This window comes from Pygocentrus nattereri, chromosome 6 (assembly GCF_015220715.1).
Source record: "Pygocentrus nattereri isolate fPygNat1 chromosome 6, fPygNat1.pri, whole genome shotgun sequence".
In the NCBI taxonomy this organism is placed as follows: Eukaryota; Metazoa; Chordata; class Actinopteri; order Characiformes; family Serrasalmidae; genus Pygocentrus; species Pygocentrus nattereri.
In genome coordinates this window covers 21,614,762-21,628,055 of record NC_051216.1, presented here as the reverse complement: position 1 = coordinate 21,628,055, position 13,294 = coordinate 21,614,762, and the positions used below count along the sequence as shown (strand labels likewise).

Genomic DNA, 13,294 nt, shown 5'->3' with positions numbered 1-13,294 from the left:
CCACAACACAGAGCATCACACTGACCACAAATGGAGCATGTTAATTTGCCAGTCAGCTAGCCTGACCCTGGCCCTGGCCCTGATTTAGAAGGGTCATACAAAGCACTGAGGTTTAAAAGAGAACTTGTTTGTCCTGTTCAATAGGTAGAATGTTTGTAATAAACTCTCTTTCAAGCACTTGCATTTCTGTAAAGCAGGACACAGTCTTTCAGAAGCTAACATTATTAGAACTTTTAGGTAGAACAGTGGTCACCAGCACTGCTCCTGGAGATCTGTTTCCCTGCAGACTTTAGTTCCAAGCCTGATCTAATTATTGCCTTCATGTCCTTGGTTAACTTAGAGGTATGTTAGCTTTGGGTTGGAGGTGAAACATACAGGAAGGTAGATCTCCAAGAGGGTTGGTGTCCACTGAGAGAAAGTGTTCAGGGAAGGGTTGCCAGCTCCACAGATTTGACTCCAAGGTCTGAAAACATGAATAGTATGTGAATTAGCTATGTTAAATTGTCTGTGTATGGGGATTCATTAATTCTGTTAGGTGCACGTCATCTTGGCAAACACCCACGGCTGCTTCCTCCATCCAGCAGATTTTTTTCCCCAATCATACTGGACATTTTTATTTTTTAAATTGGTAAATACATACAATATTTACATCATGCTCAGGTTTACTATCGCACAACTATACTGTAACAGTAATATTGGAATGCTCTAACGAAATGTAGAATAGTCTTTGGTCAAATTTGGATCACAGTTGTATTAGTGTCAATATAAGCATATCAACATCTTGCAAACAACATTTTGTACGTAATAAAAGTTCAGGTTCAGCAGCACCACTGTTCTTTTTTTTTTCCTCTCTATTTTCTTTTCACATAGACTTGGGCCTATTCAACTGTGTAGTAGTCCACATGGGGTCAGCATTGAGCAGGATCTGTATTCCCCCTGAGGGAAGCAAATGACAGTTTTTTCTCAATCGCATAAGTGCACAACTTAAATGAGTGCTGCTGTTTTAAAATGTGTGAAATACTTCACATCAGTAGTTAATTTGCTTTGGGTCTATATGCATTTATCACTTTCACAAATCTAACGAGTTCTAATGTTGAATTATAACTAAAGCTTAATATAGTCAACTCAGAGATGAACTGAGCAAGTAATACAATTCAGTTGAATTGTATTACACTCGTTTATCTATATGCTCATTGTATAAATCCTTACAGGCAAAATGGAGCAGCCAACAGTCATAAACTGTCAAACTGTCAAAATTGTAGGCAACTAAGCACATTATTTAAAACCAATTATCTTATGCTTAGGCTTGTAATAACACCATGGAATATATTGTTTTTCTTTCCAACAAATATATTGTTTTGTGTACTGTAACATGAAATGAATTGATAACAGGTGAATCTTGAGATTCAGTAACACTAATAAAGTAACCAAACACTGCTACATTTAGCATATAGGTAGAAATTGCTTATTTACATAGTACTTTGGGAAAAGGTTAGCTTTTTTTAGGATTTTTGAGGAGTGTATCTCACCCCACTGGGTTTATGACCACCGACCTCATGACTGCATGACTTTCAATGCTCTAGATGCTGCTTTTGAGGACATCACAACAGATACATGTCAGGGATTGTTGTCTCATCTTCTCATGTTTTATACAGCATTGCAGAATATTAGGTGTATCAGAGACTGATTGGATGAGCAGTAATGAGGTGAAGGAAATTTACAGTCATGTTCTTTTCTCCACATTAGTTCTTAACTTTACATTTGATCAAGATTTGATCGTTTTGACCATTAAGCAACTGAGAACTGTTACACAATCAGATACGCATTTACCAGGACAAGGACCGTTTACCAGCAGCACGTTTAATTGAATTGAATGCTTCACATTTCCAAATAACATGCTTCCAAGACACCTCCAGTTTCTGCTGACCCTTGAAACAAAAAGTGCTTAACCAAAAGAATATGAGGACTCCAGAGTGAGTATTTACTCAGTTCGACAGAGAATAATAATTCAAATGCTAGTTACCCAAAAAGCATAGGCCATGTAAAAAAAAACATAATAATCTTACAGAATTTAATTACATGGCAAGAGAGTATTTTCTCTGTTATGGTGCAATATCATTACCCATGCACGCACATTAAAGTAAAAGATTGTGATAAAATTATCTATAAATCTCGATATTAGAGGTAATTCATTTGTCATTTTTCATTGCTACATCTAGAGCAGTTATTTCTTCATGCAGTTTTATTTGTCCCATTATCAATTAGTATGTTATTCATTTTAATTTCCCCAGAACAGGAAGACCCATGCAACAAACAGCATTGCAATGCTTCAGTCTTCACTTTCACAATGCCACAAACACAATTTCAAACTGCAACCAGATATCATAGGAAAACAGATATAGCAAAAGAGTTCAAAGCAGGTACGCACAATGGAAATTAGGGGTTTCAGTGGATGTGATTTAAATTAGATTCTTCAGCACAGATCAGTGTGTCTAGTACTGTGTTTTGTATTTTAATGTCCTTTTAATGTTCCTCTGTAGAGCATCTCTATGGACATTCATTGTGAGTAATATATTTATGTGCATTTTTTTCATATGTAAATGTTACACAATACAAACTGGCTGTTAAAAACAACAATCTGTACAAAGCCATGTGAAGGCAGAGTTGATCAGCTCATTGGAACTGCTGTATTAGTGAGTAACAGTCTGAAATTAGTTTGGATGTAGCTGCAGCTCAGGTAGAATCACATTTCCTGCACCTGAGTATCAGCGCAACCACTGAATGGGATTATGCGTGTGTGTGACCATATGGCAGCGGGCATGAAGGGCAGCAGAGAAGCTTCACATAGCAGCTAGCGACACTGAGCTCTGTAGGTTTACAGATCAGTTATTTGGCTCTTAGTTATTCTTGGTTAGCCCAGTCTGTTTGGCGGATTTCATAGTCAGGTGAGCTTATGTATGTGATCAGGAGGCGGCAACTGTAGCAGTAATAAGCTCTTCACACTACGTCCTACTTCTTCTCTGACAGTAGTACTGCTAGTTTTATGATCTCTGTAAGAAAGAAGCTGCAAAACTGTCCATGTTGCTAAATCTCCACTAGTAATATAGAGTCCAAGCAGGTTCACACTAAGTAGGCTAAATATTTCAGTAATTCTTGTTTGATTGAATAGCTTGGTTTGAATTAAAAATAGTTTTATGTCTAAGATAAACACTTATCTGTAGTTTGGTAGTCTTTACAAAGGCACATGTACTTTCTGTATATCAGACTGGGCTCATGACAATAATATGGTTGCAGTTTAGCCTACACAAAAGCCTAATAAAAACTCAACAAACAAAAGCATAATTCTATACCTCAGTTTGCAAAGTAGTATGACTAATGCTTGGATCAAACCTAATAAGGTAAGGTGTGAATATAGATGAGCGAGCTAATGTAAATGTTCTATGGTAATGCATGGACCTCTTCACACCATGCCTGAGTTAATTAATGGAGCAAAAACAGGCACAAGCAGCAACATCACAAATCCAGAGGGAGTTTAAGACATCATACCGGCTGCACAACTCTTAATGATATACAACATAGTTTCTAGATAATTATGAAGCTGGAAGAGGACTGCATGCATCTTTTATGAAGGATTTTAACCAAGGCACAAAGAGCAGCACTGTATTGTATTTGCATTGCAAGCATTGCCACGAGCCTTGACGCTCAACAAACCACTGATCCAGTATTAATCAGCAGAGAAACAGAGCCAAACCCAACATCAAAACTCATACTATGCAGTACTCTCGCATATCTCGTTATTTCAAATTAAATATGTACAATAGAAAACAGAGGAAGCCCCCAAACACACACCCCTGAAAATGTCTTGATTTAACATGATCAAAGCAACATTAAGAAACTATACAGTGACAATATACTTGTTTAAACAGTGGCGATACTCAGTCCTAGCAATAGAGCTACTGAACACAACAGGCCTGCTATTACAATGTAGCGTTTATGTTAGCATCCTAGATCTAAAGACACTGTCTCTTCCTGAGTCTAGAATATATCTCAGCCACTCCTCTGGGTTGAGAAAACCAGTGCTAGCTAAACGTGCAGGAGTTGCACTGCAGCCAAACAGAAAGGATCAGTCACAGCTGCCTGAAAGTTCTCCCTCACAGTGGAGAGAGAGTTCATACATGCACCCTGGAGGGGGCGCAGTGGGATCAAAGCCTCCTAAGTGCTCCAGAGGCTGGAAGCTCACAGCAGAGCCAAAACGCCCCACATGCTCAGCGCTGCGGTTGGGTTACAGATCAGAGGGCAGAGGCAGCGGGACGGCAGCTAACTGGCTGGTTTTGTGGCATCACTGTCACTAGTGCCCAAACAAGTGCAGCCGCTCAAGCCCTCACAGGGAATGTCAGAATTCACCAGTTCTTGACTGCGTTGCCGTTTCTGATGTAGCTCGTCCCACTTTACGCGGTTGGCCTGGATTATGTCGATCATCGGCTGGAGTTTAGAATTCAATCTGGCAAGAGTCTAGAGAAAGAAAAAGAGAGAGAGGAAAAATTACAGTACTCTGGCAGCATTTCAAGTGAGAGAATAATCACGCTGCCTCAATTGAATGAGTGCATTGAGGTTATTTGGAAGATTTCAGTTACTGAGCCTGAACCATTGGCCTTTGATTTGGCCTGCGAAATACTATGGAAATTTTTTATCAGTGCTATTTTTTTCTCTCTCAAAGAATGTTGTTCTTAAACTGATGGATTGTTTTCCGATGCATTGTTTGGCAAACTGGCGAACTTCAACACATGTATGCTTTTCATTTAAATACAGGTCAGAGTAGACTTACAAACCATTGCTTTGCATTGTTTTTATTTCCATTTCACATACTGTCCCAACTGTCTGGAATTAAGGTTTGTATTATTATATTAGAGAGACTAGCTTTCAGTTTTTAATCTACAAGGATATTTTTCCACATCTCTAACATTCAGTCTTAGAAGTTGGTTGCATTTTCTGCTTCTTTGTTTTGGCTTTTTGTCTGTTTTCTTAAAGCTTTCTAAGAGCTTCTTGACAGCTACACATTCTTTCAGACCCACAGTGTTAAGCTGTCTTCTCACAGTGGGAGGATGGACAGAAACTCCTGAGGATTTGTCAAATGTGAAGCAAGAATGGAGCTTGATTTTTTCCTCTCTCATGAGGATGAAAGCTGATGAAAGATGAAAGTACTGTTCATCTTATGGTCATGAGTTTTTAGTCCACTAGATTTCGCATACTTTTTCTATATCTTTTAATGTATCATCAACATCATATATCACCAATCTCATATCTTCAAATACTCATAAAAGTAAATATGCATATGCATAAAAGTAAAAAAAGACAAAAGTGAAGGGTTTTGTGCAACACTGACAATGTTTGGTAATGTTGGGTAATGTTTTCTGCTTTTTTCAAGCATCCAAAAAACCCCACATTTCACATCCCTGTATCTGCAAAACACACACCATTGACATCTTTCACATACTATTCACACACACTCACACACACAGACACATGAAGAAGGTGTTACACCATGCATACAACAACAAAATGAAAGCTGTTACCAAGCTACTACTTCAGTACCAGAACTGCTCTCAAAGAAAGAGACCAAACATTTTAGTTAATTTTAAAAAAGCAACTGTCTGCCTCAATTCAAAAGTACATATCACATCAGTTCCCCACTTCACTGCTAATGGCACAACTGACCATTAAAATATCACACAGCACTGAGAGACTATTACACATTCTTTGTTTCATTTACTTTGTCTAACTGCAGGGATGGAATTGCAGATTTCCACCTAAATGCCAGCAGACATAATCAACTGGTTCTTTATCCTCAGGGCAACAACACATACTTCTTTGCTTTAATACATCTAAAGCTCAATAATAGCCATCCAGTCTCCTCTCTCTTATTAGAGCAGCTCTGCACCTCCCATGTTTGATAACTGCAGAAGGCGTTAATTCAATGGGAGCTCTAATAGCCTTTCATCTTCTATATCTGGGAGCTAACTATGCTGCTGCAAAACACAAGAGGCCATTTTACATCTAATCTCTATGACTGTTCAGTCCAGCATGGCTCTGATCAGCAAGCAACACAGCAATAAACAAACACCACAATAACTCAACCTCATTTGTTCAGGAGTGCAGGTTAATTGCTGTTTTTGTTGCCAGATAAGCTTATTTGATTGATTTTTCATGCCATGTATATGTTCCCTTCTGTAATTAGCAGGTGGAGGCAAAGCTCACATGTGAAGGGTTTGTGTATTATTCACGTACAACTTTTTGTCTTTTTCAAAGTTGAAACCACTTCTTATGATGTGTCATTTGGGAGAAGAATCCTGAAGTGAAAGAAATTATTTTCAACTTTGAGACAGCTACACTTAACTCCCCACCTGTTTCAGTGAACACAGTAATTTTGGTGTGTTATATGAAGCAGAAATTACGAGGAACATTTGTGATTGGTAGATTCTGTACACTACTGACTTTATGCATCAGGTAAGTACACACTTTTGATTGTGTTGAGACAAATTTCTTCACAGCATAAGAACCACACTAGGGCACTGTGCACTAGATTGATGAGAATTAGTCTCTGAATGCAGAGCAGTACTGTTTGAAGTGCTAAGCATAACACAACAGTCTCTCAGTTCTGTGTACACATACATACACCCTCTGTCTCAAACGTAGTACTTCTGTACTTTACAAGGTACTTTTGATGAAAATAGTGGGTTCACGCTGGAAAATAAAGCAGGACATTGTGTACTATAAATACCCATATGATGTACCACAACGTCTGAAAATAGGAAGTGTGAAAGCTTTCACACTGTTTGAGGCTGCCATATGTTGCAGAAGGGGAGGAGCCAGAAGAGGATGTTTCAAATAAAAATTTGTCTTTGTATTTCAATAATTGCAATTTCATGCACCATTATTTTCAGAGGAAAACAAATTCAGCTAAGAAAGTGGAGATTTTTGTGCACCGATGATTGCATTTTTTTAATTCCAGTTTTGGAAACTCTTATTTTTTAGGTCATTTTTTGCCCTTTTCTGGCATCCAAAAATGTATAATGGCCATTTTGATTGAAAATGAAATTAACGAAAGGGTGATTACTGACTTGCACATTACTGTGTATATGAATGATTAATTGTCTTAGTGACAGTTGAATTGATTTAAGTGTTATGTGAATTTCTCAGGTTCACACAGATTATATTTGTACATGAAAAAATTTACAGAAAAATGCCATATCCAAGTTTGTTTCCTGTAAAGAATGTTAACTTATTTTCACTTAAAAAATCAACAAAAAATATGCAATTCCAAAAATATGTAATTTGGCTGGGGTGCCCAAATTTACATATATATACAGTAATATACATAAGTACCAACATACAGTATGTGTTAAGAATTTTTAAGCCTAACTCTATGAAGTTACCGAAATGTTTTGTTTTTGTTTTTAGATTTCAACAATTAAACAAGTCCTGATCCTAACATTGCATGTTAGTCCGGTTTTCCCCTGTGCTGTAAATAAACAAACACACACACACACACACACACACACACACACACACACACACACACACACACACACACATACAAAGGAAAACTTGAAGCAGAGGTTGGTAGAAAGACTAAAGCTCTGTGATAATATATGTAATGGGTCTCTCTTGCACTGTGTGGGGGGTAATAGAGGGGGATTTGCTACACCGTCTGTATTTCCCCACATGGCGTGATTTAAGAAGACCTGTAGCTATGAGAGCTGCACATCAGTATTCCAACAGAGTTACACAACCAATGGGAGAGAGAGAGAAGAGATAGAGAAGACAGGGTTATCAAGGCTTTGAAGATGGAGTTTATGTAACATGAGATTAATATTCTACACGACAGCACCAGCAGCACCATGGGAGGAGAGAAAGAGCAAGAGATATGTGGGATTTTCTTCCACCCACACTCTAAAGCCCCACCATGTCTCTGATCCTTCCACTTTTTCCACCCCACACACACAGAACCGAATCCCCTCCTGTTTTTTCAACTCTTGTTTATACAAAACTGAGTTTACAAAAACTGAGAAACAGAGTCACAATAGAAACTTTAGGTAGAGCGGATAGAGTGGTGCCAATGGTACTGGAACCCAGTATTGGTATCGGTGCTGATCAGATATCATTGGAGAAAATCTGATCCGATTCTGTAACAAATGTAGCCTGAAATACCACAGAAATGAGTGCAGTGCAATGTAACATATAAGCAGAATAAGGTAGGTCATGTGATAAAAGTAGCTACATGTTGGCTTTTCTCAGCCTCAGACACTCCACCTACACATGCATGCAAGTCTACATGTTGCTTTCTATTAATGAGAACAAGTAGCCGGTAGGAGTGGCTAGCTATGTATTATACTTAAGTTACAACTCCTTTGCAGTGCAAGTGATGAGAGATATTTCTTTTTGCAAGCACAACCGACAAGACAATATGTACAAAGGTGCATCACTGCTGTGTCTGATCCACTCATACCAGCACAACACACACTAACACACCACCAACACATCAGTGTTACTGCAGTGCTGAGAAGATTAACCACCCAAATAGTACCTGCTGTGTGAGGGTCCATGGGGGTCCTGACCACTGAAGAATAGGGTAAAAGGGGGCTAACAAAGTATGCAGAGAAACAGATGGACTACAGTCTGTAATTGTAGAACTACAAAGTGCTCCTATATAGTAAGTGTGGCTGATAAAATATACAATGAGTGTAGAAACAAGGAGGTGGTCATAATGTTATGCCTGATCGGTGTATATCACAATAATACAATATACTTTTCTGAATATATTAAGCATATCGTAAGTGCTAGTAGAAGACAGACCAACTGCATGTTACATTTTAAAAGAGTAAAATTAAAACCATTCTGTTCACAGTTTCTGATAATGTATTTTTAAATATAGTACTTCTGGTACTTTCTAATTAGTTTCAACTGATGTTTAAAAAATCCATTTTGTGACATATCGTGTATCATGAAAATTTCCTTTAGTATCATGATATTATAATTTAACCGTATCACCCACCTTTACAATGGGACACTTAGATACTCTGTATATAATCTGCAGTTTTGGGCATGCTAACTATAATTACTATGAACCACTAACAAATAACACCTAAGCCTGCTTTTAGGCACCCATACAATAAATAACTTTGTAAACCAAAGAAATTAGCCATTAGCCCCACATTAGCCATTAGATGTTCACTACAATCCCTAGAGCTGAGTAACCACATACAGACTATCAGAAAATCACAGCAAATGGTGGGCAGAGGGATCCTGCTGCTCAGTAAGAACAGGAGCAGATGTGTTTTGGTCATAAATAAGACACAGCACAAATGGACTCCCACATGAATCACAGTGGTAATAATCACCACTACGTCCATCCCACCTTCAGCGTCACCTCTGCTGTTTTTGTCTTCTCTTCAGAGAGAGATAGACAGAGAGAGAAGCAAATGTGCAAAGCAGTCTGAGTTTCTGTCATCAGGAAAATTAATCAAGTTTTAATCCAAATAGATTAATTACTGCAGCATTCTGATGAGCCCAGCAGGAAATCTGACACACAATACCAGTAATGACATAAAAAATAATAAATCATATTATTGATACGTAATGTCAGATGAGAGTGAAGAAACCTTTAGATACACTTAATATTGCTTGTTCATCCAAATGGTAGCCTGTATGTAATTGACATCTAATTATGAAACTGACATATCAAAGTTTCTGTTGTAGTTATAATAAGTATGTTCTTCACAATAAATTAACTTCTAAATTGGCTCATCTAGTACATCAGTGAAAAAATCCCTACTGTGAAAAAATGTGAGCTCAGTTTTGGCAGAAGAAACAAATGTGAGACAATGTCACTCCTACTGTTAGTGGCTTTAAGAACAACAAAAAAGATTTATTCCCCAAAGTAACTATCAATTATGAACTTGTATCTTAATTTGTACATTACTGTAATGTACTTGTAATGGTCTTGTTTGGTGTTCTGGGTACATTAGTAGGTCTGTTTTGGTATTTGTGTTTTGGTGTTTGCTGGTGGTTCTTTATCTTTCTCTCTCTATTTTGGCTCCTCTTAATATCCTGCTCAGCTGTGGAATGATTAATGGGGAAGGGAGCTGTACTGCTAAGAGCTAGCGGTAGAGGGTGCCATTGTTTTAGGGAGGCTGTTGTGTGGCTTCCCCAGCCGGGTGACCGGGGGTCCTTTCTGTATGGAGTTTGCAAGTTCTCCCTGTGTCTGTGTGGGTTTCCTCCGGGTTCTCCGGTTTCCCCCCACAGTCCAAAGACATGCAGTCAGGCCAGTTGGATATGCTAAATTGCCCCTAAGTGTGTGTGTATGTGTGTGAGTTAATGTGTCCGTCTGTCTGCCCTGCGATGGACTGGCGACCTGTCCAGGATGTATCCTGCCTTCCACCTGATGACCGCTGGGACAGGCTCCAGCAAACCCCTGATCCAGAAGGACAAGCGGCTTAGAAGTTTGTGTGTGTGTGTGTGTGTGTGTGTGTGTGTGTGTGTGTGTGTGTGTGTGTGTGTGTGTGTGTTTTGTGTGGCTTCTAATTCCTGCCCAAGTCTACGGCCCCAGCAGCCAAAGCATTTGCTTACAACACTGTGCCAAATTTCTATGTCTGATGTGTGATGCCAGGCTGTACTGAATGAAGAAGGACCACTTGACGTGCTAGTTCAGTTTGAATTGCCATAAAATGTTCTGGGCCATTAAAAGAGATTTCATTTTAAAAAGAGGAAAAAAATAAAGACACCGTGATAAAAATGCATATAACAGGCATTTCATGCTCTTTTCTATTGTAAGAGAGAACAGCAGGATAACCTAAAATGTGCATGAATCATCATGCATATTTCCAGTTATGACTGCTGATTAATTGAGAAGGTTGATTTAAAGGTTTAAAACTGATAAATTGCATGAAATTTTACACATGAAAGTTCAGAAACTGACTATGATGAAGCTGCCGTTTTTCTTCAACTACCACAACCTCCAAAATTTTAACCTCTGGTACATAATTTAGACGGCCCATTCTGGTACGCTTCTTCACATCAACACTGCATATGTTATCAGTTTCATTTGTAAGTATGTGGCAGTTGGTGGTGCATTGCCTAACATGGTTACCTCGTATAGTGGAGAACAGATACCATCAATCCATTCCAGCTGTAAACTTGGTAATTCATCCTTCCGGTTACGGTCAAAGATGGCCTGGAAAACAGAGACTCGTAAGAGAAAGTTTTCATTAATTTAGCTAGTTGAATCATCTATTAGCAATAAGTCAAGGCAACTGGACAGACACAGATGAGGGTTTCATTAAAGAAATGTCTAATCATTTAGTTCACAGCAGATAGCTTTATACTGACTGCATGCAATACAGCTTGGTAATCAGTGTTTGATAATAGCTAGGCTTTTGACAGCTTTGACAATGGAGAGTGACCCCTTTCTCTGTACCCCCAACCACATAATGTACAAATTTATACGTTTCATATAATGTGCAGAAAATATAAACATCTAAAATTATGATTGGAACTAAAAATACCTGAGAATTTAAACAAAACAAAATGAATATCCAAGTATTTGCAAAGTAGTGATTAAATATCAAGATCATTACTTTGTCAAGAAATGATTATACATAGCTAATTGCATTACAATACATTATATATCTATTGTTCTCCCAAAATATTTGATATACTGAATAAAAATGATCTCTTACGTTCTGACAGAGCTTATTCTATCCATTGTTTAAGCCACTATTAGATAAATAACACTATGAATCTGATACGTGATGTCAATTTTTTGAGCAGCAGCAGTAGGAGAGATGCCAACCTTGCCTCAACAGTAAATTTCCGCATTTTCTGAAGGTAATGTGAACTGTGTTGCTGTTTCATCTCTCTCCGTTTCCATTATCACTAGGTACCACCAGCTTTCTTCTTGTAAACTCACCACTGGTCATGCCATTGGCACTATGCTAGTATGTATAGTATGTGTGCATGCATGGCTCATTTAAATAGAGCAAGGAATGAGAGAGAATGTTTCACAGACTGGTTCATTGAATCCTCTGTTTCTGCGACTCAGTTCTCTGTGGGTATGATGATAGAGGATGGCTGAGAGGAGGCTGTGGTGGAGAGATAGTTCCCAGGCTGAGCCGCTGTAACTGAATATATAAATGCAGAACGCCCACACGCTCAGTGCTAAAGACTTTGACTGGCCGCTCAACCTGAGGCTAGCAATACTTCAGAGTGAGGGCAATGTGTCCAGCCTGGATTATGTGCCAGGGCATAATTTCTGTGGGGGTGCACAAAAGCATCTGAGCTTCAAAGCTCTGGAATCTGAAGAGCTGCCTCTTTCGCTAATGTGCTGCTGTTTGTTCCTAATTAGCAGCAACTATGATTGAGAGCGACATGAAGAAGCTTTTGACTTTTTTGCTTTGTTAGCTGTGTGGGGTGTGTTGAGTGTGGCTCTGTGTTCGCTTTGTGAATCTAAGTCAAAGAAAGTAAAAAGATCTTATTAAGGCACGCTACTTGTGTGACATATTTTGTCAAGGAGCTTCATTTTGATATGACCATATGACCATCTCATACACACATACATTATGAAGAAATCTGTATATTGACCACACTACAGTTCTAGTGCAATTCTTCTTCTGTTTTTTAGTACATTTTTTTAACACCACAGCTACACATCCTTTCAGACCCATAATGCTCAGTTGTCCTCTCAGAGTGGAGGGCTGTCCCACTAACTCATAGTTTTAAGACTGGGAGGATGGAGGAGTGAAAACAAATAAAATGCTGCTAGAATTAATATTATACTTAGTGTTATATTATACATAGAGAGGCTTTTGTTGTTTTTTTATATTCAATACATATTTCTTTCTGTTTTTCTGAACTTAAAAATTAATAACTTTTAATGGCCGCTATCTATCTATCTATCTATCTATCTATCTATCTATCTATCTATCTATCTATCTATCTATCTAAAATCTATCTTAAAATTAATTTGTTTAGTTATAAATATATAGTTATAAACGTATCTTCAGTTTGAGAAGTTAAATAAAGCAAAGACAGTAACTTAACATTTTCATATTATAATATTATTCATCTTCTTACTTGAAAAAAAATATGGGAATGAGGTGTTAGTGTGATGCAGCTGATTGGACTTACAGAAGGAGTTAGCTTCAGCTCGGATCTCTCTCTGTCACCCTGCTCAAAGAACTCACTGGTGACCAGTTCTGCTACCTGTAGGAGTACACATTCCCACACATACACATATGTG

At 38.2% G+C, this 13,294-nt stretch overlaps 1 protein-coding gene across 1 annotated transcript in view; it reads right to left on the bottom strand.

Annotated features, from left to right (window-relative positions):
• Positions 1-1,844: 1,844 nt before the first annotated feature.
• The window catches only part of pde11a (phosphodiesterase 11a), an 80,771-nt gene continuing 69,321 nt past the window's right edge, over positions 1,845-13,294 (bottom strand). Inside the window, exons 18-20 of the mRNA XM_017692336.2 lie at positions 13,183-13,257; positions 11,147-11,230; positions 1,845-4,512 (exon numbers count right to left, since the gene is read on the bottom strand). Coding sequence (XP_017547825.1) covers positions 4,318-4,512; positions 11,147-11,230; positions 13,183-13,257 — 354 coding nt within the window. The 3' untranslated portion in view covers positions 1,845-4,317. The remainder of the gene's footprint in view (positions 4,513-11,146; positions 11,231-13,182; positions 13,258-13,294) is intronic.